At 43.7% G+C, this 26,968-nt stretch overlaps 1 protein-coding gene across 10 annotated transcripts in view; it reads right to left on the bottom strand.

The window, feature by feature from the left end:
- Positions 1 to 26,968, bottom strand: part of TLE1 (TLE family member 1, transcriptional corepressor) — a 100,168-nt gene that overhangs the window by 16,269 nt on the left and 56,931 nt on the right. For 4 of the 10 annotated variants that reach the window (XM_032290851.1, XM_032290859.1, XM_032290854.1 and 1 more), the window contains 7 exons: positions 18,638 to 18,754; positions 14,729 to 14,782; positions 14,065 to 14,217; positions 11,954 to 12,098; positions 11,256 to 11,357; positions 10,727 to 10,917; positions 8,807 to 8,883 (listed from right to left, as the gene is read on the bottom strand). In XM_032290851.1, the coding sequence (XP_032146742.1) occupies positions 8,807 to 8,883; positions 10,727 to 10,917; positions 11,256 to 11,357; positions 11,954 to 12,098; positions 14,065 to 14,217; positions 14,729 to 14,782; positions 18,638 to 18,754 (839 nt within the window). The remainder of the gene's footprint in view (positions 1 to 8,806; positions 8,884 to 10,726; positions 10,918 to 11,255; positions 11,358 to 11,953; positions 12,099 to 14,064; positions 14,218 to 14,728; positions 14,783 to 18,637; positions 18,755 to 26,968) is intronic. The other 6 variants (XM_032290857.1, XM_032290855.1, XM_032290860.1 and 3 more) reach the window with 3 other exon arrangements.

The raw sequence follows: 26,968 nt of genomic DNA, 5'->3' as shown, positions 1-26,968 counted from the left end.
TCTATTTATATCCCATAAACCAAAGGTCCTTTCTGACAAGGTGAAGAGGGAGAGAGAGAAGTCAAGGGAGGAATCACTGTAGCTAAACACAACTGACGTCAAAAGGAAGGTCCTCCCAGCTACTCAGGAGGCTGAGGCAGGAGGATCACCTGAGCTCAGGAGTTCAAGGTCAGCCTGGAGATCCCCACGTCATTTGTCTTTTTAAAAAGAAGGGGCCTCAGCTCAACTTCATCTCAAAAAATAAAGCTACATATTCCTGTATCATCAGAAGGTAGAAAAACAGAAATTAAACTAATACCCACATGGCAGTAATAGGGAACAGAGCCGGCATGTTGTTTTTAGGATTTAATAGGAAAAAAAAAAACCCTACCCAAGTATCACTGTGATGATCAATTTTATATGTCAACTTGATTAGACTAAGGGATGGCAGGGCGGCTGATAAAACTTTATTTCTAGGTGTATCTGTGAGGCTGTTTTTAGAAGAGATTAACATTTAAATAGGTAGCCTGAGTAAAGAAGGTCCCCTTCCCCATGCAGGTGGCATCACTGAGGGACTGGACGGGGCAGAAAGTCAGGGGAGGAGAAAATGTGCTCTCGCTCAAGCTGGGAATCCCACCTACTGCTGCTCTCCATCAGTGCTCTTGGTTCTCAGCTTGGAGTAGAACTACACCGGCTTTCCTGGGCCTCCAGCTTGCAGTCTACACAGCCATGTGAGTCAATCCCTCCTAATCACTCTTTCTCTATATCCATATCTATAGCTGATTGGTTCTATTTCTCTGGAGGACCCAGACTAAAACCACCCCATCAAATAAAAAGTGGGCTGAGTCAATTTTTAAGTCCGCTAAATAAGTGACTATGGAATCTAGACATGAACACAGAAACCAGAAAATCAGAAACAGAAAAAGTGGGGTGAAAGGGGAAAGCCCCTGGCCAGTGAAACTTTTTCTTGGCTAAAAGCCTGGAAAGGGTCTCTAATCACTGCTGCAAGTGTTTTCCTATGAGGCAATTTTACCCCAAATGCAGTCAGGATTTTATTTTTCCTTTAGGCTCTAAACCAAAAAGGTACTTTAAAGATTTATTTAAACACTAAACAAGTGGGTAGGAGATTTCTAAATTACATGTCTGGCATTAAAACACAGGGTGAAAGGACCTGTAACTACCCTAGACTCTTAAGCCAAACTATTATTAGTCTGAGTTATTACTGACCTCTAGGTGCTAATATATAAGGCAGGTAGAGCACAGCCCCTGGGTATTTATAGGGAGAACAGCAGTGCTACAGTGCCAGAAAAAAAAAAAAAGTCTAACTAAACTTTGGAATTTCTCTTACCAATGATCTCCACAGAGCTCAGGGGAATAAATGTCCTAAAACTAAAAATGAATTCAAGTTAAGCTGAACTAAACAATACCAATTAAATCCAGCCTTGAGGGTGTGAAAACAAGCTCAGGGTTACCTCCCATAAACCAATACTACTTAATAATTCTAAAATGCGAACCAAGGGTCTTCTTTAGAAAAGAATGAATCACAGGGTCTTACACAATCCTGGACCCGGCTCCCACCTATTCAAGGCAAGGAACATTTGTTTTCCTGGATGTCTATGCTCAAGGGACAAGACTTCGGGAGCTTCCATTCTCCTGGGTAGCAAGCAGATAGAAACATGGCTTGTACATGATTATAATCCAAGCTCAAAGTGTCAGCAACGTTGTAAAGACGTTTCATGGTGCACCTGGAGGGAGACCATAGATGGGAAGGCATCCATGAAGGCTTCATGAAGAAGGCAGCAATGCAAGTGGGCTTTGGAGGACAGAAAATACTTCAACAGGAAGAGACGAAGACCACTGAGAAGGAAAGCAGCTCCAGGGAGCAGGGGCCGGAGTCATCAGGGAACAGAGGCTCAACCTATTGGGTTAGCACAGTACGTAAACAACACAGGACATGACACCAGAAAAGCAGGCTGGGGCGATATTACTGGCGGGGCCTTGAATGCCATGTTGGTTCATACAGCTTGAATACCCCTTATCCAAAATGCTTTAGGACCAGAAGTGTTTCCGATTTTGGATGTTTTCAGACTTTAGAATATTTACATATACATAAACGAGTTATCTTGGGGATGGGACCCAGTCTAAACACAAAATTCACTTCTATTTCATACAGACCATATATACATATCCTGAAGGCAATTTTAGTTTTCCCTGAGGGATGCTGGATAAACTGGTGTTGTGTTTTGACCGAACCTTGTCGCATGAGGTCAGGTGTGGGATTTTCCATGTGTGGCATCATGTCAGCACTCAAAAAGTTTCAGATTTTGAAGCATTTAGATTTTGAATTTTCAGATTAAGATGCTCAATCTATATTCAACTTTTGAAGATCTCTGTGCAACACATGGACCTGGTAAATGCTTTATGATAAGAATAAACTGACAGCAATTTGATGAGGAAGGAAGATAATACTTATCTAGGACCTTCCTGACAAAGCTGGGCATGAGAAAGGTGAGAATTTTAACAAAGAATAAGACCATTAAAATATATATATATATATATATATATATATATATATATATATATATTTGAGTTAAATGAAGAAGAATCTAACACTGAAATTTGGGCTCAGATGTCAGAGAGAATGGGAATGACACTTTAACAAAGAGAAGGAAGTTGGGGGAGGCTGCAGTGGGTAGGAGAGAGGAGGGAAAGTGCCAGGGTGGTTGGGAAACCCTACTGAGATCTTGTCATCTTAACACCTGAAACAGGAGTGTGGAATGGCAGCAGTGAAGTCATCTTGCTCTGTTCCACTTTGACAACAATGTGAAGCCACAGGACCTCTGCACATGCTGGTCTCTCCATCCAGAGGTTCAGTCCCTGGCCCCATTGGGTTAGTGCAGCTCTGAAAACGCTTCTGCAGGGAATCCCTGCTTGACCCTCCCCAATGGGATCAGTCCCCCATGCCCTGTCTTTTGCTTTCTAGAACAGTGTTCCTCTGTAATAGCTCTGTGGTAGCCTCCGGGTGCCTACAATTCTGCCTTTGTTTCTGGATCTCTCATTTCTCAAGTGTTTTCAGCTCAAAATAACCACTATACCTAAGGGGCATATTTTGTTGTGGTGTGTCTTGAACTCCTTCAAGGGGAACAAGAAGTTCAGGACATGCCACCCCAAATATTTGGGGTGAAAACACTGGAGAAATGAGAGATCCAGGAAAGACTTTCTGACCTCTCTCTTTCTATACAAAAACAGGCCATAAAATGTTCCATGAGAAAGGTGCCCTCCCTGTACCAGAAACAGAACAACAGCCTTGTATCATCAGTCTGGGAATTAACACTAAAGGGGATATGTACAAATAAACTTACCGAAATAAACTTTGTCTCCCACAATTTTTCCCCCAGTATAGGTATCACTTAGTTACTTCCCCACAATTCACTGCCTCTGGCCCAAACCTCTTTTTCTTGTCACGTCTTCACAAATTTATTATTTCTTTGTATAAAAGTGATACAAGGCCGGGCGTGGTGGCTCACGCCTATAATCCCAGCACTTTGGGAGCCCAAGGCAAGCGGATCACCTGAGGTTAGGAATTCAAGACCAGCCTTGGCCAAGATGGTGAAACCCCGTCTCTACTAAAAATAGAAAAATCAGCCAGACATGGTGGCTCACGTTGTTAATCCCAGCTACTAGGGAGGCTGAGGCAGGAGAATCACTTGAACCCGGGAGCTGGAGGTTGCAGTGAGCTGAGATTAGGCCACTCCACTCCAGCCAGGGTGACAGAATGGGACTTTGTCCCCCCAAAAAAAAAAGTGATACAAGCTGTCTGCTCTGGTCACTTCTCCGGGTCTTCATTTCCTTGTGAAGACTCCCATATACACCTAAAAATCTTAAAAAGTCTTGCACGCTTTTCTCCTGTTAATCTATCTCATGTCAGTGTAATTCTCAGGCCCAGATGCAGACTCTGAGAGGGCAAAGGAGAATTTTTCCTTCCCTACACCCCTTCCTAGGCTGTGTGCTCCCAGTGGGGTCCCCTTCACCTATGCAGGAGATGGCAATGAAATCTGTGGAAGCGTGGATGGAAAGGAAGTGACAGGGTCTGGAACTTAGTGAGCAGGTGATGTAGGGGCTCTAAATCACAGCCCACAAGACAGGGCTAAAGACAGACAAATTCTGGCCAGAAGAGAAACCTCAGGGAGGCGTGGAGGTCTCAAAACGTTGAAGAGCTGCCATGAGGATGATGGATTAGCACTGTGTTGTGTGGTCTCCGGGGGTAGGAAGGGCCAAGATTGATGGGTCAAAGTTCCAGGGAGACAGATTCAGCTCAAGGGCTAGAAGACTTTTCACAGAGCCATGGAAAATGCATTGCTCTGGGTAGCAGTGGGTCCCCATCCTTGGACATGCACAGTCAGAGGCATACAGTCACTGGGCGAGGCTATCTTAGCAGACTTCAACCACAGATGCTCATTTATACTAAAGAGATATTCAGGTCCCTCCTGCCCCAACTGAATTATGCTGACTATAACACGCTTAGAAGGCACTCACATGGACCCCTCAAGCTCTCTCTGTGCACGACACAGACTGCCTTCCCTCCCCGGTACCCTGGGAGACTTATTCCTTCCTGCACATGCTTTAGCTTCAGTGTACGTGCTCACCCCATGGAAGTCTTTCTGACCCTAATTTTGGTCACTTCTTTACATGTCTCCCTATCACCCTGCTCTGCCTCAAGAGCACATATCACAAGTTAACCAGGATATTTACAGTTCTTTTAATCACACGGTCAAGCCCCCATGGGCAGAGAAGGCTGAGAGCACCCTCTTTCCTGGAGCACGCCTGGCATCACGCACAAAGCCTGACAGTTTACACTCAGTCTACGAATGGCAACTGCACTTCCCGTCTGCCTCACCCAAGCATTCTTTCCGTGGGTATTTTGCAGAAAATTATTTGTATAACCTTTAACACCTTGTTCACTCTACCCTGGACACATGAGTTTGCTCCCATTTCTCTTAAGTGCCTCAGACCAGCCCTACTCAATGTGTGGTCAGCAAACACTGGCTACTGTTTGCAGTGAGAGGAGTGCAGTCATCAAGAGTGAGCGCTAGCAACCTGAGGGTGTAGGGCTGCCGACTCTTCTAACAACAAAAAACAGACTTGGATTTTGTATCTTTTTCCTCCTATTCATTTGTATTATGTGTTACAAATGTATCCATCTTTGACTTACTGGGGAAAAAAATTGGTCTGTCACCATGAATGGTTTGAGCAGCACTGCCCCAGGCAATATTACTTTACTAAATAATAAGAACAGCAAGTCCTCTCAGGCTAATTAATTAGGTAAATATGGGCAGTAAGATTATATATAGCCCAGATCCTGGCAACAATGGCAAAGCTCATTTTTCCTTCTGATATTGTCTATCTTCCTCACATAATATGGCTCAAACATGAAAGAATCCCTTAGGCTGGGCACTGCAGCTCATGCCTGTAGTCCCAGCACTTTGGGAGGCCAAGGCAGGAAGATCACTTGAGCCCAGGTGTTCAAGACCAGCCTGGGCAATGCAGGGAGACCCAGTGCCTCAAAAAAAGAGAGAGAGAAAGAGAGAGAGAGAGAGATTTTAATTATTTTAGAGAGGGCAATGATTGCTCAGATCCAAAGGCCAATGGCCATTTTAACCAACATGAGAAAAGTACCCTGACATGTGAGTCTCACAACTTTGGCCACCATGTCCACTGTCCTCATCCTTAGGAACACTGTGATTCTAGTGTGCATGGCTTTGAACACAAAGAAATGCAAGGTGCTCACAAGCCAAGGACGAGAATACTTGACTGTAATAAGCATGATACTACTACTCCCTTACATCTGCTCATGTTAGCACACATAAACACATGTAAGGAACAGAATCCAATTTAACTGTGACCACCCACTAGCCTTCCATCCTAGCATCACCGCTCATTGCTCTACTCAAGGCCTTCCCCCATTGCATCCCCTATTACACCCAAGGTGGGGGCTTAGCAGCTGAACACACTCCCCGTACCTCTAACTCTTGAAGCTAGCTTTCCCTAAGGGTCAGCTGAACTTGGCCTTATTTGCCTGTTACTCCACCGGAGGTTCATCAGTTACTGGTATTACTGTTTCTCATCACAACTTTACTGGTTTGCCCTTTATCCACTCACCAATCAGTAGAATACAACAGCTACAACACTGCTGATGCCACAGGTAAGAAATGCTCACAAGTGCCCCAAGGACCTCCCAGGCTGGAAGCAGGGGGACATTCCCAAATTCCAATGAAAACACACCAGGTAATAAGTAGTTCATGGGTACTCAACTGGAAGAAAACTACCAGGTAAGTGAGCACTGAGCAATGCTACCCACGACTCCAACCCTGCTCTTCATTGGGCACAGATATAATCTTAAATTCCTAACATCGCTACTGATTCCTAGTGTAGACAAAAACCTCATTTCACCATGAATCAAATTACTGTGAAATAGCTAAAAGAAGGCATGAAAAGTAGAGCAATGGGAATTGGGTTTCCTAAAAAGCAGGTGATAGGGTAAGAAATTCAATTTTATCTCATGCTGGTGGTTTATTTGAAACAAGGCTATTATCAAAACCACACAAAGATGACCGGGCAGCTGACTGGGCTGCTCAAAGTAATTCACCATTCTGGGAGTGGTGACTCCAAGCATTTTGGGAGGCCAAGGCAGGAGGATCGTGTGACGCCAGGAGTTTGAGACCAGCCTGGGCAACATAGGGAGATCCTGTCTCTACAAAAATAAATTTTAAAATTGGCCAGGTGTAGTGACACATGCCCGTAGTATTCGCTGCTCAGGGAGCTAAGGCAGGAGGACTGCTTGAGCCCAGGAGGTCGAGGCTGCAATGAGCTGTGATTGTGCCTCTGCATTCCAGCCTGGGCAACAGAGCAAAACCTGTTTCTAAAAATAAAAAACTCACTAATGTGACAAACGAGTGACGTACTGATAAAAGCTAAAAGTAGCCACATGAAGGCAAGGATATGACAAAAACAAACAGAAGGCCTAAGACTTGTAGCACCGTACCTCTATTTTTTTTTTCTTTTTTTTTTTTTTTTTTTTTTTTGAGACGGAGTTTCGCTCTTGTTACACAGGCTGGAGTGCAATGGCGCAATCTCGGCTCACCGCAACCTCCGCCTCCTGGGTTTAGGCAATTCTCCTGCCTCAGCCTCCTGAGTAGCTGGGATTACAGGCACGAGCCACCATGCTCGGCTAATTTTTTGTATTTTTAGTAGAGACGGGGTTTCACCACGTTGACCAGGATGGTCTCGATCTCTTGACCTCGTGATCCACCCGCCTCGGCCTCCCAAAATGCTGGGATTACAGGCGTAAGCCACCACGCCCGCCCCAGTACCTCTATTTTTAAAAAATCAGCCGGTGCAGTGGTTCATGCCTGTAATCCCAGCACTTGGTGATCCAAGGCGGGCGGATCACCTGAGATCAAGAGTTCAAGACTAGCCTGACCAATATGATGAAACCCGTCTCTACCAAAAATACAAAAATTAGCCGGACGTGGCGGTATGCGTCTGTAATCCCAGCTACTTAGAAGGCTGAGACAGGAGAATTACTTGAACGTGGGAGATGGAGGTTGCAGTGAGCAGAGATCATGCCATTGCACTCCAGCCTGGGCAACGAGAGCAAAACTCCGTCCCCAAAAAATAAAATAAATAACATATGCAAAGGCCTGCCCTTTTCTTTTCTTTTTGAGACAGAGTCTGTCTCACCCAGGCTGGAGTACAGTGGAGGGGTCTTGGCTCACTGCAAACTCCGCCACCCAGGTTCAAGCAAGTCTCCGGCCTCCGTCCCCCAAGTAGCCGGGATTACAGACACACACCACCAAGTCTGGCTGATTTTTGTATTTTCTGTAGAGATGGGGTTTCACCACATTGGCCAGGCTGGTCTCAAACTCCCAAACTCAGGTGGTCCACCTGCCTTGGCCTACCAAAGTGCTAAGATTATAGGCGTGAGCCACCACACCTGGCCTCTGCCATTTTCTATCTTAGGAAAAGGCAGAGTTTTGCTACTAAGCAAAACAGACCTTCACATTTCAATTCTGCTGTTTAAAAAAATCTGAGAACGTCAGAAATTCTTTGAAATCACACTTCTAATTACTAACATTATGAAAAGGAAGCAATTTTTTAAGTGACCCAGGAAGAATACCCAACTGAGTTTTTAAAATTCCAATGCTTTTGTGCACTGGACACAAACTGAACCTTAACTTCTCCTTCTTCCCCACGAAGCCACTTTGCTTTTTATAATTCTAGATCTCTCGGAGCACTCATCAAAACTTTACTTGGGGGTAAACCTGGGGTGTTGGCATCCAACACAACCTGCCCTTCAAATAACTCTCATTTCCACCAAAATAAGAAAAAGGTGGCACTGAGCTGGGTAAAGAGATGACACATTTCAAATGTCTGAGCCTGCAAGAGTTCGTGACAGCTGAATACCCACAGCACAGCACTGTTGGAAATCTCCAGCAGCTGCCCTCTAACCAAATGGCAGAGCAGAGCAGCCTTCTGAAGGGTCAAGCGAGGAGGGCCGACCACCTCCAGCGCTCTCCTCCCACCTCGTCCTCATCTCCAACAGTTTCTCTCCAGAAATAACTAAACTTAGGAGATCACCCCCAAGGAGAAGACAGAGGCATGACACCTACAAGCTGCCTATTTTTAGAAAGTGTTAATCCTCAGGAAAAGACACCAGAAATCTCCTTGGAAACGCCCAAGCCTGTACTCCCTTTGGAATTCTAGCCTGCTAATACCAATGACTGAATAATCACCTTTAAAACAAAACTAAGGTCTTTGAGGTACTTACGGTTTTCCCCCAGGGATTCCTGCCAGGTTTGGAGGAATGGTAGGTACTCTCATGTGAGGGGGAGGATCAAAACCCACCTGGAAACAAAAATAAGACACTGCAGACTCAGTTTACTGCAGCAGGCACTTTGTGAACATCAATATCTTTCATTAGAAACTGAGATCCCACCAGGTGCCGTGGCTCACGCCTGTAATCCCAGCACTTTGGGAGGCTGAGGCGGGCAGATGGCCTGAGGTCTGGCCTGGTCAACGTGGTAAAACCCCGTCTCTATTAAAAATACAAAAATCAACCAGGCGTGGTGGCAGGCGCCTATAATCCCAGCTACTCGGGAAGCAGAGGGAGGAGAATCACTTGAACCCAAGAGGCAGAGGTTGCAGTGAGCCGAGATCGTGCCATCGCACTCCAGCCCGGGCAACAGAGCAAGACTCCGTCTCAAAAAAAGAAAGAAAGAAAGAAAGGAAGAAAAAGAAAGAAGAAAGAAAGAAAGAGAGAGAGAAGGAAAGAAGAAAGAAAGAAACTCATAGATCCCCAAAGCAACATAAATGGGAACAGTAACAGGGCCTAGTGTTTTTCTTTTTGATTACAATGCAAGAGGTAACAGAAGCACCCCTGAACACAAGACCCACTTCCTTCTTGGGAGGTGGAGAGGAGATGTGATCTACTTGTGTTCTGAGAACCATCTCCCCATGGTAAACACTTCCCTTAGACTTGCAAGCAAGTTCACAGAGCAACGTGTTGTATTAGGATTTCTCAGCCTCAGCACTATGGTCATTTTGGGCCAAATAGTTCTTTTCTTTGTTGGGGGCTGTCCTGAGCACTGCAGGATGTTGAACAGCATTCCTGGCCCCTACTATTTATGTGCCAAGAGGAATCTATATCTGCCCCCCACCCTGTCCCCAGTTATGATAATCAAAAGTGTCTCTAGATATTATTAAATGTTTCCAAGGGACAAAATCATCCCCAGTTGCATACCATGGGTCTAATTTAATGCTTAATGATTCATACATGGATTCCCCACTTTGTGCAGCATAAGGGCAGCATCTAGTCTCTCAGCTGACCACCTTACTTTGAACACTTTTGCCCACCACTGCACAGCCTCTCCTATAAGTGCAATATAAGGAAAAAACAACAGTGAACCTTAATGTCACTGCAAACCAGTGGAGGTAATGCAATGTGAACAGGGGACAAGAGAGAAAGGTACAGGACATATTTCAAACAGCCAAGAGAAACGACTATGGGACTTTATACCCTTCATGCAGTCCATGATCGCACAGCCAATCTTACCCTTCAAGTGTAGTTTTATGTCTTTTTGGTTCAAAAGTAGGCCATCTGCACAGTGGCAAGAGGCAGGGCAAACAGACAAGAGACAGCCTGCCCCTTGGTTCAGACTGTCCAGAATTCTACCAGTTTGTTTACAGAGACTGCTGCTTACATGTAAGTCATGCTATTGGGTTTAAAGTGTAACGCAGGCATAGAAAGAGAAAGCGATGGCTTCTCAGACATTTTTTTCTAAGGTTTAATGATGACAAAGAAAAAAAAAACTTAAGAAAACGAATGAAAAGGCTTCTGTGAACCACTTGAATTATTTCATCGCCTTCAAATAAAAAAAATCTACTTTGATGGGAGAAAACCAGATGTCCCCTGAACCACTCAAGGAGCTTCTAAACACTGTCTTTTTCATCCACAAAAACAGTAAAACAAAAAGCATTTGGCCCTCACTTAATGGAGCAGCGTGCTGATGAAGGCTGACAGAGGAAGGCGAGTGTGCAGCTGGGACACTGGGTGTCTTTGTCTCCGAGGTGTGTGGGGCTGGCTGCTCCTGCCCACGCAGCGAGGAGAGGCCTGGCCCTGAATCTGACAGTGCTCAATGGAGTATGCAGTGTTCCTATCCCAACCAGAGCCCACGCAACAGCGGCCTACCATGGGGGAGCGCCCATAGGCCACCACAGCAGCTGCGGCGGCTGCAGCGCTCATCTGCGGTGACATGTTGTGTAAACTGGCGTAGGCGGCACCTGGGCTGGTCAGCTCGCCGTTCATGCCAGCGTGGGGGACCATCCCAAAAGGAGCAGGGTATGGGCCAGGCACTGCCAGGGGTGTCCTCAAGCCAGCTGCTGAAAGGAAACACAAACCACACATCACTTAACTGACCCACTCCATCAAACCTGACCAGCAATCCTGGCCTCATCATTTGTTAGCGTCACTCATCTCACGGGCAGAGAAAAACAGGGAAGGCTTCTGGGGGAGGGGGAAATCAACTCCAATTTATACACTGGATCCCTCCTTCCCCAGGGCGCAATTCATCTCCAGGAAAGAAAAGGCTCCAGGGGAAACACAACCCACACATTTTCTCATTCGTGTAAGTGGCAGCACTGGGAAGCCAGGGGAATTAAGCGTATTACCATACCCAATTTACAGAGGGCAAACCAAGGCACAGACACTAAGTGTTTACCTGACTTAATCTCAAAAGAAGATTTTCTCGATAAAATCCAAGATTTCTCTTTCAGTCCGAACTTTCCATTCCCTGGTACCAATTCCAAATGAAAACCCAATCCTGGATTTATGTAAACCAAAGCACGGGTTTAGGAGGAATATTTTGTTGCCTATTTTCCTTTGGGCCCAAGTTGTTGCTTTTTTTCCTTTCCCACTGGGGAATGTCAGGTTGCAAATTATGAGTTTTTTAAGGGCTGGATTCACAGGGAAACCCTCCTAATTTCTACTAAAAGGCAGAACACTGATTCCTGAAGTCTCCCCAAGCAGAAAACCAATAAACTACAGTCTGCAAGGAGCACAGTCGGGCCGGCCAAACCTCTGTTTCAGCCAATAACAGCAAAGTCAGACACACAATGCTAGTTAGGTAGGGAGGTCTGTGTTCAAAATAATTATCAGAAACTTTACTAAAGTCCCTAGGATTTGAAATATTTAAAAATAAAAGCTGAAGGTAAACAGTTGGAGACTGAACAGACTGCAGCTGCTGAAACCTAGGGACAAACATCTGTTTCTTATCATGGCTTTTTCCGAGATAGGAAGGAGGGTGGCCATAAGTACATTTCATATTTGTGGGGCAATTGCGTCACAAGATTAACAGACAACAAATCAAGCTGGGAATGGGAGAAACCAAACAAAGCACAATGAGAGACAATGCTCTACCCGCTTGGTTAACGAGGGGGTCTATGGCTGGAGGCTTGCCGAGGCCTGGACGGAGGCCTGGAGTGGCGCTGGTGCCCGGCGTTGGCATGTCGCTCCGAGGCGTTGGTGTGCTGGATTTCAGAACAGGCGTGCTGGCTTTTTCATGCTGGTGTCATTAAACAAATTAAATGAGTATTATTTTTAATCCAAGCCATATTACACAATTTATCACAACAGCAGCTGGGACACTGGGCACCTTCTAGCTACTCCCTCAGCCAATTTTCATAAATCCACACAATGTTGACAGCATTAACTTGTGAGCGAGAAATGTTGACCTTTCCTCTTCCTGCCAGAATTAAAACTCGAGCTAGAGACACAGAACATGATCACACTTCTTCCTCCGCAGATTTTATTTTAAAAGTATTTTCCATCAGGCTTGTGGACTTTGGGTCTACGCCAAGTTAGAAAGATGACCACCCAGAGAATATTTCCCAGGCACTCAGAAACACATGCCCCAGACGCCAAGAAAGTCCCAGGAAGACCCCTTTTCAAGTCTCCTTTTTAGGTAGCCCTGGGATTGAGACAAATGGCGAGAGAGAGTGGCGCCGTATCTCAGAGACAAAAGCCTCAGGACTAGCCTTACCAATATGCCTAAAAAGAACAACGCTTTGGAGTTAAGTGTCACTGCCCACTTGCCTGCATAACCAAAGTGAACCCACCAGTGCAGATCAGAGACTGAACACCAGCAAGGGGCCTTTCAGAATCCAGACAGTAAGGGGGTTACAGGGCACCTTCCCTGGCCTTTCAACCTTTCATGTGCTTTACAGCACAGTCCAAGCAGCACTACAGTGTGGCAAAGAGCACAGGCTAAAGAGAGCTCTTTCTGGCCTTGGATCATGGGCCACAGCTGTGTAGCCTTGGTAAGTTATTCATTCCCCCAACTGGTAAAACAGGATAATGCCAGGAGGGACCAGGTAAGGATTAACTGCAGGCTTGTTATGAAATGTTGTTAAAAGATGACGCAGTCTACAAAGTTTGTTGATTGAATGAATGAGCACATGAGTGGGCTCTGATGCTCCAGTTCCTGGATTCCCCTGGGGCCTCCTTTCTGCATCACTGATCTGACAACTTCATAACATCGGGGCATGCTCCACAACATGCCCCGATGTCAGGGATCAGTCTACTAGGTAAATGGACAACTTAAGAAAATGAAGACTTAAGAATCTCAGAAGTTTGAGGCCGGGTGCGATGGCTCACACCTGTAATCCCAGCACTTTGGGAGGCTGAGGTGGGCAGATTGCCTGAGGTCAGGAGTTCAAGACCAGCATGGCAAACATGAAACGCTGTCTCTACTAAAAATACAAAAATTAGCCGGGCATGGTGATGGGCACCTGTAATCTCAGCTACTGGGGAGGCTGAGGCAGGAGAATCGCTTGAACCCAGGAGGCGGAGGTTGCAATGTGCTGAGATCATGCCATTGCACCCCAGCCTGGGTGATAGAGTGACACTCCATCTCAAAAATAAAAAAGAATCTCAGACGTCTGAGCCATTTGCCAACTGGGAAGTTTCAGAGAGCTGTGTGGCAAGGATATATGCCCCAAGTAAGAAGGCAAGGAACATGGACACATGTACACCCTCTCTAATCATGACCCCAAAAGAGACAAGTGGGGAAAAAGTAAATCCTGACTGGGGACATAGAACAGAAGGATGAGTTTCACTTTTTTTTTTTTTTTTTTTTTTTTTTGGCTCATTGCAACCTCTGCCTCCCAGGCTAGAGTATGGTGGCACAATCTTGGCTCATTGCAACCTCTGCCTCCCAGGTTCAAGGGATTCTCCTGTCTCAGCCTCCTGAGTAGCTAGGACTACAGGCTCCTGCCACCATGCCCAGCTAATTTTTGTATTTTTAGTAGAGACAGGGTTTCACCATGTTGGCCAGGCTAGTCTTGAACTCCTGATCTCAAGTGATCCTCCCACCTCGGTCTCTCAAAGTGCTGGGATGAGCTTCACTATTAAACTCTTAAAAATACAATCCTCAAGCTGCAAACCCCCCACATTTCAAACACTTCAGGGTCCTCCAGTCCAAAATGAAAAATACACTGCCAAACAGGCAAGTGTCAGTTTTCTTTACCTACCAAGCTCATTTCTTTGGATTTCAAAGAAGTGGAACTTCCCGAGGAGGCTGTGGAAGCTGGGCTGCTAGAAGCATCCTTCTTGAGCAGGCGGTTTTTGTCAATTCCATTTTCCCTGGGAGAGTGGGCAGGGCTTGCTCGTGGAGAAGAAGGGTCCTCAACAAGCATAATAAAAAGTTTTCGTGATTTAGCTTGAAACAGACAGAACTTTCCCTTTCCACACTCATTCTCTAAATTAAAGGACAGTACTGAAAGTCCTTCAGGTTGGGGGTACGCCAGGTGACCAATACCATGTTATAATGAGCAACATGGTATCTGCAAATATACCCACAAACATGCCATAAAAAACAACCTCACAGTTATATCCCTCTTCGTGCCTCAGGCTTAAGAACTTTGCCTAGAGGGCACTGGAAGGAAAGGGGAGGCAGACATCCAACTTAGGCATTCAAAATATCTGGGGAAATATCTTTTTTTAAAAGGAAATAAAACTTTATGTTAGTTAGACCATTCGTGTTCCATACATGAGCAACCATTAACTTCTTAATGTAAAAAGTTATAAGAGATCCCCCACTGAAGGGCTCTACTTCCTTTATTCACTGTTAGATTTTTTTTTCATAACATTATTCAAATCATTCTGAAGATAAACTTTGATGAAAAAAACGGTTACCTCATTAGACACATCCACAACTAAGTTGTCATCGCTTTTGTCACCATCACTGTCCTGAAAAAAAGAAACATTAATGCCATTTACTAAAGGCTAAGAATGGGTTTGAGGCACAGTTCAATTTCTTTCTATGGTTCTTGGTAGCAGACAGGCTAAAAAACTACCTGGGACAGGCCTGTGGGTTCTCTATCAGTTTGCCAGCCCTACTAATTAATATCATCTTCCCCCTGTTCTCAGCTGACCTGGGGCTATGCAAAGCTTCAGGCAGGAATTCTGTAGCAGTAACAAACCAACTATCTAATCACAACTTGTTTACAGGTTAAGGCAAGTTGCAAATACTTGGCAGACTGTAAGAGCTCAGTAATGTTTGCAATGGTTGAATTTCTCTTGTGAGCTGAAATCTCTAATTTGAAACCTGCATACCCTTGTATCAGAGTTTTTCCATTTGATGTCAAGGTAAACCATTTTCCCTTGGGATTACAAGTTACTGCAAAAAAACGAAACAAAACAAAACAAACACCCTCCCAGCAAAGCTAGCTGCTGGATGAAATAAGCAAACAAAACCCAATCTTTTTCTCTTAAGTAACAAGTAAATTAAAAATAAACCTTTTTAGCAATCAGCTTGAAGTATTTCTGGAAAGATGGAAAAATGATAGATGGCAATATTTGAAGGGCACTAGCATCCTGCAATAGGGGTCTCGTTGTCCCTTCATAAAGATATCATATTTACTAACCAGAGGAAACTCCAAAGTAGCCATGGGTTCGGAAAAAATTAGGAAAAGCTGTTAATCCAGGCGCGGTGGCTCACACCTGTAATCCCAGCACTTTAGGAAACCGAGACAGGCAGGTGGATCACTTGAGGCCAGGAGTTCAAGACCAGCCTGGCCAGCCTGGTGAAACCCCCATCTCTACCAAAAATACAAAAATTAGCCAGGCGTGGTGGTACATGCCTTCAGTTGCAGCTATTCAGGCAGCTAAGACACAGGAATTACTCGAACCCAGGAGGTGCAGGTTGCAGTGAGCTGAGAGTCTGCCATTGCACTCCAGCCTGGCTGACAGAGCCAGATTCAGTATCAAAAAATAAATAAAATAAAGGCTGTTCAAGTTAATGATGCGATCACCCCTACATCAAGTTTGAAGCAGGCTGAAAAAGTCTACTTTCTTAGCCAAAAGGTCTCATGTCCTTTAGGGTAGAGTAATACTTTATACAATGAAGGCATATGGAAAAAGCAGGACAACTCAATGGGTTTAATTCTTGAAAAGGAAGAGATCCCTAATTTATGATCTAAACAATGCTTTTACTGATGTTGTTGTCAATGAAGAATATAGAAATAATATCTGAAAAACATTAGTACATACACACGCAAAAACAATCCACATTAGCCTTCTGTAGGCCCACAAATCTAGGCTAGAAAGTTTACTCTCAACTCTAAATTCAGGCCTTAAATGATGTGTTTTCTAACCATACCGAGAGCACTACACGTGTGAGACCCAATTTATTTTCTTCAATAATGTGTTACAAGATATACTTTAGCCACGGTTACAAGGGCACCATGCAATTCACCAGTAACAACTTAAAATTACAACCAATGAGGAAGCCTGGGTAATCCTCAATAACAGTCTATTGAAATAAATATTTTCAGGCAATAAAGAACAAAACTAATACTAACAAAAATCTGTTTTCTCTTGGTAAAGCCCACAGCAAAGCACAAATGTTTCCAAGTATTACAGGTGGTGGTGAAAAATATAATCTAAAAGAGTTTCTCTTTTAGAAAGAAAATTATAAAAAATGGCTATATAGTATACAGACTGAACTGGCAAAAAGTAGCAATCAATTCCTTTATTACAGTTTACATAGTAAACTGAAGTGAGTTTACTATGACTTAAATCTTAGCTTTGTACTGGACCCTTCTGCAAATATAAAGCTTCACAGAACAGTATATGTCTGTCATCAGTGATCTAAGGACTGAGGGCTTTGTCCCAGATTCTCAAACATACTCTCTACACATGGTCCCTAACCATCTATCCAACCAGACAAACCTAGTACATGCAGTTACTAAACTACCAAGCCAGTTTGGTAGTTTTGTACCTTCCTCCAAGGCCATCAGGGACGTAGCCCCAATTCAGCTTGGCATGGTAGTTTTGTAACCTGCATGTACTAGGTTTGTCTGGTTGGGTAGATGGTTAGGGGCCACGTGTGGAGAGTCATTACTAAATAACTAGAGCACTCATTACTAAACAGCTTACTATATACATCAGCCTCATGAAGAGCAATTCAGAATTTGACATCAGCAAATTTCTGCATGTCATAAACCTTCCAATTTGCCTTTTTTTTTTTTTTGAGACGGAGTCTCTCTCTGTTGCCCAGGCTGGAGTGCAGTGGCACCATCTTGGCTCACTGCGACCTTCAACTCCTGGGTTCATGCAATTCTCCTGTCTCAGCCTCCCGAGTTGCTGGGAATACAGATGCCCAACAATGCTCAGCTAATTTTTTAGTAGAGACAGGGTTTTGCCAAGTTGGCCAGGCTGGTCTTGAACCCCTGACATCAGGTAATCCACCCACCTCGGCCTTGAGCCACCGTGCCCAGCCCCAACACTGAATCTCACAAATGAAAGTACATGTATGGGACACTGGCTCTGGGCAACAGACAAGGGGAGAATGGTATGTGCTAAAAAGCATTGGGCTAGGGTGGGGAGGACCAACAACTTTGTTTCTTACTATGTTGTTAAACCATAGTGCAAAGTGTGAATCAATCTGAGGATATCTAGTAAAATAACCCAATACTGGTGACTGGGTTTCAGCATCTTAGCATAGAGTTGAAGAGCGGGGATACTGGAGCTGGGTTGCTGCCAGCCTCTATCACCAATTGTGACCTCCAACAAATCACCGGGATGTTACAAGAGTTCAGTGAAATAATCCATGTGAAAATCACAGGGTACCTGGCACAAACTCAAAAAGATGTTACCTAACATTAGCTATAGGCTTGGGCCAGCCAGCAGGAGACACTATCCTCTATCTAGTGTTTAGATCTCCATTTAGCCTGCACAGTAGGCATCTCTTCCTCTAAGGCCATCAGGGACATAGCCGCAGTTCAGCAACTCTACTTTCATACTGCTCCTGAGAACGCATCCATCCTGAAACAGACACTCAGGGACACACAGGCAACTCCAAGTCATACATCAGCTGCGATGTTTATAACCCTAAGACCAGAGCCAATGGCCATCTGGCTTAGTTTGATTTCCTTTTGCATGTGGCTTTAGCTGGATCTGTGACTAGAGTCCTCAGTCCATCAACCAGTAGAGTGACCCCATCTACAGAATTTAAACAAGAGGCCTCTGGGGTTTCTTCCATTTTTACCATGAACTTAGATCACTAGAACGCTCACTGTGGAAGATGATGAACTCTGCCTTAAGAAGCAGTATGATCCTATACTATCGGAACAGCATTCAAACAGCTTCTGTGACACTAAAATCTTTACTCTATTTTAGCAGGAGTGGCTACTAAATTTACAGGGTCCAGGACAAGATGAAAAATGCAGAGACCTTGTTTAAAAATTGAGATTGCAAATATGGTGAGATCAGAGCATTACACCAAGGGAGGGCGGGGCTGGAGGGACTCCTAACAAGAGCAGGGCCCTAAGCAACTCCACAGCCCACAAAGCCGGCCCTGTATGTTCATATTCCCTTTTGAGTAACAAACACAGGAAGTCTAAAGCATAACACTCAGCCCAGTAGAAGCATAATTTACAGCCTCAAAGGGAAATAATATCCTGCAGTCTAAGAACCTGTCCTCTTTATGCCATTATTTTTAAGGACATGGCATTATCACCAAGATCTTAAGAGTATACTTGGATGCTCACTTAGGTGAGCAGTAAGCAAACAAATATTATTTCAAGTCCTTTAATTACTTACATAGTGGCTGGAGTCCTTATCATCCACTTTCCTTTTCTTGATGTCGTTCGAAAATTCAGGCCCATTTCTGCGTTTATCTGTGCCTCTTAGACTGTCTGGGACCAGGAGGGAATTACTCTGCAAGACAAAAAAAAATTAATCAGTGATTTCTTCCCAAGCTTCTTTGTACACATGAAAATCCAACCTTGATGTGAGAACTATTTTCAAAAGGTTGTACCTACACAGCCTTTCATTCCATTTAATTCATCTCATCTAAAGACTTTGATGGCAAACATTTCTAGAGGTTTACGCACTTAACAGGGAAACCCTAGGCCAGGTGTGGTGGCTCACGTCTGTAATCGCCTGTAATCTCAGCACTTTGGGAGGCGGAAGCGGGTGGATCATAAGGTCAGGAGTTAAGAGACCAGTCAGGCCAACTTGATGAAACTCCGTCTCTACTAAAAATACAAAAAAAAAAAAAAAAAAATTAGCTGGGTGTGGTGGTACGCGCCTGTAATCCCAGCTATTCAGGAGGCTGAGGCACGAGAATCTCTTAAACCCAGAAGGCAGAGGTTGCAGTGAGCTGAGACCACGCCATTGCACTCCAGCCTGGACGACAGGGAAAGACTCTGTCTCAAAAAAAAAAAAAAAAAAAAAGCGGGGGGAGACCCTGACTTTGCAATCAAACCATCCAAAATTAGGTGGATTCTTCAGGCCTTCTGGGAATTATGCTTCTCTTCTATTTACTGTTTGAGAAATAGGAGCCTGCTGTGTTTGTATGTGGATGTGTTTTTATTCTTTTCCACTGCGACTTCCTGGTCAGAAATATAAATGGCCTACAAGCAAATCTTGAGATTACTCTATTAGACATTTTCTTTAACTGTAAGAGTCAATGTGTACCACTCTAAAAAGGCACAAAGGAAGCAGTGGGATTAACAGCATGGTTTCCTAAAAGGCAAATCACATTTTCCACAGCAACAATAAAGGAACTCTTTTGAATTCTTTTAATTTATTGTTGAAAATAAGACTTGGTGTTCCTCGCCAATAGCACTGAAATTTAAGACCCAAGGGGGGAATTTCAGCCAGTGAATCTTCAATAGCAAGGCCAGCTCCCACACACAAAAGCAAGAACAAGGACTAATCTTTTCCACAAACCACACAGGATACTTTCATTCGCATATGCTGAGTACGAACTGTTGACCCAAAGAAAACAGGCATTTTAGATATTTTGGGGTCACATGACATGATCTGACATCCCTTCAATTCCCATCTCCCCTCAGGCTAAAGCATCAGAACATGTTACAATGAGTTCTTTTAAGTGTGGGATTAGCATATGCAAGGGGGCAATTTGTTCAGTGATGTGTTACTGCCCTGAACAATGTTGAATGAGCTGTGCAAAAACCTCCTTTCACAAAGCCTGGGTAACCCCAATCTCTGAAGGATGTTGGAGAACTAAGAGGGCGGTGTCCAGGGCCAACAGACAATTATGCTACCTTTCCCCGCCACAGTGTAAAATAGAAGAGGCTGGGGGATGCCTTTAAGTTAGACCACATCTAATGTAACAGCATACAACAGGAGCAAGTATTTTATGCTAACTTCTTAGAAGCCTTGAGTTTCATTTCTAACCAGGCAGAGGTAATCAGCCAGGTGGCCATCCCTCAAAGCTCCCCTGAAAACCATGGACCCCACCATTGGGAATGTTGTTCCCAGCTCAACCACATGCAGGAGGAAATCAAAACTGGGAAACAGAAGGCAATCTGAAGCCTCTTGGCCCGCATCAGGGACTGACTCTAAAGGAGCTGGGCTCTTTTATTCAGGACTCTTCAAGCTACACAAATGCCAGGAGGCTTAGATAAAAGCAGCTGGGAGGGACCAACGCAATTCAATATAGAGAAGCTCAAAGTAATGTCTTTGCCACAGTGTTTGGGGCCGAAAGGTGAACTGCTGGATCCCTGAACTAATTACCTAGATAAATGTCTGCTAAAAACTAACCCCTCCGACCCAGACTCACAGCCTGACAAGGCTGCAGGAGACCTCACTCTTGCAAAGTGCTAACACGCCCTCTGAAAAGCCGGGCCAGGGCAGCAGCTGCTTGCTCACACATGGAAAATGTGTTTAAATACACCTCTCTCTTCTAGGTTATTTCAGCCCCGTGGTCTCCTCCTCCAGACTCTGAGCAGCATCCAGGGCAGGGCTGTATCTTATTCAACTTAACATTCACCCAAGAGTCCAGCAAAATGGGGCATAGAGTTGGTGTGTGCTGCTCAGTTTTAAGTTAAAGTCTCTCTCCAGAGCCTTCCAAGCCCTCCTACTGTCATCAGCACTGCGAATCCAAGCCATGGGGCCATTCCAAGACAGCTTCTTAATGTCTTGTTTAATGATGTCAAGTGGTACTGTGAACGTAAAAGTAAACTACACTTCTGTTAGAAACAATACAGTTCCTGTTAGAAACAATACAGTTCCTGTTAGAAACAATACAGTTCCTGTTAGAAACAATAACCTTGATACAGCTGGACCTTTAAGATCCTCTGCGTCTGTGTTCAAAGTTACTACTGTAATTTCCGCTTGAGCAGCTTAAATGAAGCCTATAATCTGAATAGGTTTTGAAAAGCTCTGAAAATTTCTCCCAATGTGGACAGGGCTGGTATTTAGCACCCCTGCTTATCTGAAAACGGTCCTTATTCAACAGCAGACTTCAACAAGTGACAAAACAAGATGCCTCATCCTACCTTTGACACTGTAAAATTGACTCAAGGCAGCGGAGTGTGTGGGCTGGAAAGGCCCAGGAGAGCCAGTCAGGCCCGGGGATCCCTGGAAGCCCGGCAGGCTTTCTACTTAAAGCCTACCCCACCAAAAACAGATTGCTTCCTTTCCCATTGTTCCCATGAACCCAGATTTCTGTGTATAATTGCCCCTGACTTCTTCCAGCCCTGAAGCTGCCTTCATTGTTGTTCTTGATATGAGCAAATAGTTCCAGCCTAATGAGCTTCACTGGCAGCAAACCATTCTGGTTTTTAAACTACTGCCTGGGGGACCCTTACCTTCATGATTACCTCATTTGTTCCCAAAAACCCAAAAGTGACTTTGTGGGTACTGCATTTCTTGAGGTATTTTTCCCTCAAGCTGTGATTTCTCCTCATGCACCCCCTACTGTGTGTTGCTTATGGCTCCAGGGTAGAATACAATCATTTTGATGGCCATTAAGAGCTACTTTATACATATTTTAAGAATTCAGAGATTAACCTGGGTATTGACTGAATGTCATGTTGATCCTTCAAAAATTTGAATGCTAGGTTGTCTGCGTCCAAATCTAATAAATCAAGGCAACATTTATGAGGACACCAGTTGCAAAAGAATAAAATAGAAGTTGCTTTGCATTAAGTTATTTAAAAATGATCATGAGGCTAGGCACTGTGGTTCATGCCTGTAATTCTAGCACTTTGGGAAGCTGAGGTGGGCAGATCACCTGAAGACAGGTGTTCGAGACAAGCATGGCCAACATGGTGAAACCCCATCTGTACGAAACAAAAGGAAAAAAACAAAAACAAAACTTAGCTGAGTGGGAGACGCCGGAAATCCCAGCTAGTCAGGAGGCTGAGGCACAAGAATCGCCTGAACCCAGGGTGCGGAGGTTGCAATGAGCAGAGATGGTGCGCCACTGCACTCCAGCCTGGGTGACAGAGACTGTCTCAAAAATAATAAAAAAAATTAAAAATCAAAATCAAAAAAATAAAATTGGTCATGCATTCTAAACACAGAAAGCAATTAGAATCAAACCTGACAAGAGGCCAAAGCAACCTTTGAGACATGTCACCTCCTCCTCCTCCCGCTCCTTTAACCTGGAGGACTAGGATGTCCAGAGATAGAGGTGATTTGCCTGGGGCCAAGCAGCTCCGTCCACCACCTGATGACTCCTATTACAGTCAAAGTGCCTCCCCTCTCAGAAGAGTGATTTTTAAACTCAAGTTTACATACATAGAACACCTGTACCCAAAAACTTATTTAAAATCCCTGGCTCTTTAAACTACTGCGCATAATATTCTAACATGACACAATACCTAACGCATGGTTTCTCTGACCCACCACCTAACCAACAGAATGCCTTGCTTTATCGGGTTAGATGCCTTCCATACCAAAAATAGAAACGTGTAATTTTTTTTTTAAATGAACATTTTAAAGTCTACTTTAAAATGAACTAGGAATAGTCCCAAATTCCTGCCTTGCCACTCAAATCCCAAAATTAACACTGAAAAAGACCTCAGCAGAGAGTGATAAAGCAGCCCAGGTACGCACAAGGTTCACGGGATGACAATCACTGCAGGTAATCATCCTACAGACCCTATTTGCCACTGCAGATCCCACTTCCCAGAGTCCATGTTTTGAAAGATTTTAATCTAACAAACAGCAGTCATCAAGTAGAATTTGTTTTTCAAATATTTATTTGCCAAATAAATATGTAATCGAGAATCAGCGTTTTTGATCATTATTGAGAACCAGTGTTACTATACTGACTGATACACTCTAATTCCAGCCAAGAAACCCAATGTTTTATTTCACCTTGCAGCTGGCAAAATTTAAATCTGCCAGGATTTTTTAAAGGCTGTAAATGTTGGGCAAACTTCTATTACAAATGTCCCAAGGACTGAGATTTATAGACTGTATATAAGTTTTCCTTTGTTTTAAAATTTTTTTCAAGAAATAAACAAAATTCACCTCATTTATGTCTTCTACAGAAACTCAAAATAGAAGTTATACAGCCCACGGAGGACATTACAAGCCTGGGCAAATCAGCTGACAACACACAGTTTTCAAAATAAACTAAAATTCTAAAATCAAATGATTTTCTACACCTATATGTGGCGCATACTTATGGGTACAGAGTCAAGTAAAACAATAGAGAGAGAAGCATATCTGACAAGTCTAAAAGAAAAGATCCCCCTAGAATGCTCACCATCAGAAACATAAAGAGGGTCCAGAAATGGGCAGAACAGGCACGACTTTTATATAGAAAGTACATGAGAGGATTAGATGAGGGGCAAGAACAGAGAAACCATATACTCCACAAGAAGGGACTCTCCCTCTCACGAAAATCTGGAATTCTGTGAGAACACCAAATCTCAGAGGGCATCTTCACTGGCAACAAGCAAATTGCTATTTATTAATATATGCTTCCTGAGGGTCACATCTAACTTGCACTAATAGGATGACAGAACAGAACGGCTATGACAGCAAAAGAGCTGGTCAGAAGAAAAAAGGAATGGCAGATCTTCCGATACTGCAGTCTACGTGCATTCTGAGACAAATTCTGAGCACAATTTCCTAACTCTGGAAACCATGTTTTATTAAACACATACCAGAATCTTTCCCTGCGGTAGCTCAATGACCTCAAGGTAACTAGATAATTGGCAAAAGTGTTTGCATTTCCTGGATGGGAGAGGCCAATATATTCTTTTAAAATAAAACCAAACTAAACATTCCAATACCATTATGAAACCATAACTTCACATAAGAATTTACAATGTAAACAGATGGGCTGACTGATCCTCAGAGAGCACCCAGTGGCATCAAAAGAAAACATCAAGACTGGGACTCTATTGCTTTATCCTAACCATTCAGCACAAGTGATGTGTCTATTTCATGCTCCAAACACCCACTCAAGACTGAGGTAGCAAAGACCCAGCCACTTCTATAAGGATAAAAACCAGTTTTTCCAGTCTTGCTCCAAGAATTTGACTTTTATTTAGCAATTTAACAGTAATGGCTGTTCACATCTACTAACATATTCTGGAAAGTAACCTCAGAAACTATGAAAAAAAAAAAAAAGCAAGTTTAATAAAATGCTGCCCTGTCAATGCTATCAAATACTACTCACAGAAGCCTTGATGAATCCTGAGACCTCCAAGCAACTTTTCTGCCAACAAGTCCAAACCCTGAAACCACCAGCAGCAAAACTGAAAGGAAAACCTACTCATGCATACAGCAAAAGCAAGACAGGTTTCCCTAATGTAAAAATAAAGCACATTATTCAAATGGATTTCTTCAGCTGCCATGCTGATGCCCCTTGGGAACTTTCTCCTCCCTGCAGGAAAAAGTGTTTGTGTCAGAGGTACAGATTGGAAACTCGTGACACCTCATTTATCCTCAGTTACACTAAGGCAGTAGGAACCTAATTTACTATCACACTCCACACTGACAATTAACTTCTCGGTGAACATTAAAACAATTAGGTAACGACGCACCCCATCACATCTGTGTGCCTTCTCCATCTACACCTGGTATCAATTAAGCCATCACCCTGTGCTGTACTTTTTGCTACAGTCCAACTGGGCATTCATATACTCTGCCCCGACACTTTAACTAATGTATTTTTAATCCATAAAACTAATGAGATCCCCACTTGTCAACAACACGGACAAAGTTGAAAATCTGTCCACTGGCAACCATACCTAACATCTCAGAACCCTGCCTGTGCAGCCGGTCTGAAGGGCACACGTCAATGTTTCACATAGTTTAAATGCAAACTATGGGAAAGAACTAGTGCATTCCTGCACCTCAATTTTTGGAACTCATCACTGTAGAATGCAGGTGGCTGACTCAATCAGGCGGACTCATGGAAAGGTAGCCATGCAGGTGACATATGGGGCCGATAAATGTTGAGGCTGGACAGGGTGCTAAAACCACAATGCCTTTGTCACCATCTCATTTCTAGCTGGCCCTTCCACCCTCCTTCTCCAGGCAAAGCAAAACAAACTGGAGCAGACAATAAATACATTTAAATTTAATTTTTAAATAACCTCATGACACTGCCATTCCCCAACTCAGAACTTAATCGCAGCAAAAACAAAATTTGTATATCAAGCTTTTTTGAAAGCATTGTTTCTAAGAACTGCTTAGCCATTTCTGTGCCTTTGTTTTCTAGCCCCCCTTGAGATACTTGCTAATGCAAGAAATGGCCCTGAAACCACAAAGCATTAGGTCAGGACTTGACGGAGTTATCTGTATATCTGCCAGCATTTACATTTATATCTTCTTATCTCAAAGATGAGGACACAGAGCTGTCCACCTATGTCCCAGTGAGGAAATGATAAAAATGATTATAGGGACAAAAGAAAAAAAAAAAAAACCTGCTCACAATTGTAGGTTTTCTAATTACAGCCCACAAACTGAAGTCTAAAAGAGGTTTTGGAGGAAAAAAAATTCTCGTTTTTTGTTTTTCTAAAGAGTAAAGATACCCTATTTTCACTGCAATCAGTTAGATAAAACCTGAATGTTAATCCAGTTGCTCCAACGCCCCGATATCTACCTGGTGACTTATTCCATCCACTGTAAACAGACGCCTCCACCTGGTATAGGCTACTGACAATCTAGAAACCACCAGGACTTTCAAGAATTCACCCTACTCACAGCAGTCATGCCAACTTCCTCGAAGAGGATCTATTTTTTTAAGCAGAGTTTTTAACTCGGCCAGAAGGAAAACCTGCCCCGAAGACTGCTTAAGAAAACTTAAGTGTTTTCCATTGTGCCTAAAAATTGAAATTTTAGGTGACCCATCTCAGTTTTAGCCTTTATTTCCAGGCAATCTCTTAACATGTCAGGTCAAGATTAATTCGTAAGATTTTAGGTGAAACAGCACATCCTAGGCTGTGTCTACTTTTGAGAAATCAGGAAAGTGATCAAGTTAATAAGCAGCTGAGATCACTTTCACAGTGCTAACATGCTGAGAACCATCAGTAACTGCCACCTTGGCACGTGGACCCTTATTTCCATAACTGCCTTTGTAATGTGTATTTTTAAAATGAAGAGAAAACCAAGGCTGGGTGTGGTGGCTCACGCCTGTAATCTCAGCACTTTGGGAGGCCAAGGCAGGAGGATCACTTGAAGACAGAAGTTTGAGACCAATCTGGGCAACATACTGAGACTCTGACTACACAAAAATTAAAAGAAAATTGTTTTAATTAAGAAAATAAATAGGAGATAAACCCATAAGTAACAGCATTGAGTGTAATGAATGGTACATTTACTGTTGTCTTGCTACTCTGCAAAGGGCGGTGCGAGGACATTCCCTAAGCACCTTCTATGCTGTTATCCTTCCACCTGAGACCTCCTAACCTAACCCTCTGCCTGTGAGGCAACCACTACTATCGCCATTTACAGATAGGACTAGGAAGGCATAAAAGGATGAAAAAGCCTTGCCTGTGCAGCCAGAATTCCACTCAGGTCTGCCTTTGTACAAAACTCATGTTCATTCTACCACCCCTGATGCTGCCATGGTTCCCATGGGCCTCTGGGAGTGAAGGTGACTTTTTTTCCTGAAAAAGACCAACTGTATTCTTTTACAAAGCAAGCCTCACA

Source organism: Sapajus apella, unplaced genomic scaffold (genome assembly GCF_009761245.1).
Source record: "Sapajus apella isolate SASKATOON/1434 unplaced genomic scaffold, GSC_monkey_1.0 scaffold24, whole genome shotgun sequence".
NCBI lineage: Eukaryota > Metazoa > Chordata > Mammalia > Primates > Cebidae > Sapajus > Sapajus apella.
This window is presented reverse-complemented; position numbering and strand designations above follow the sequence as displayed.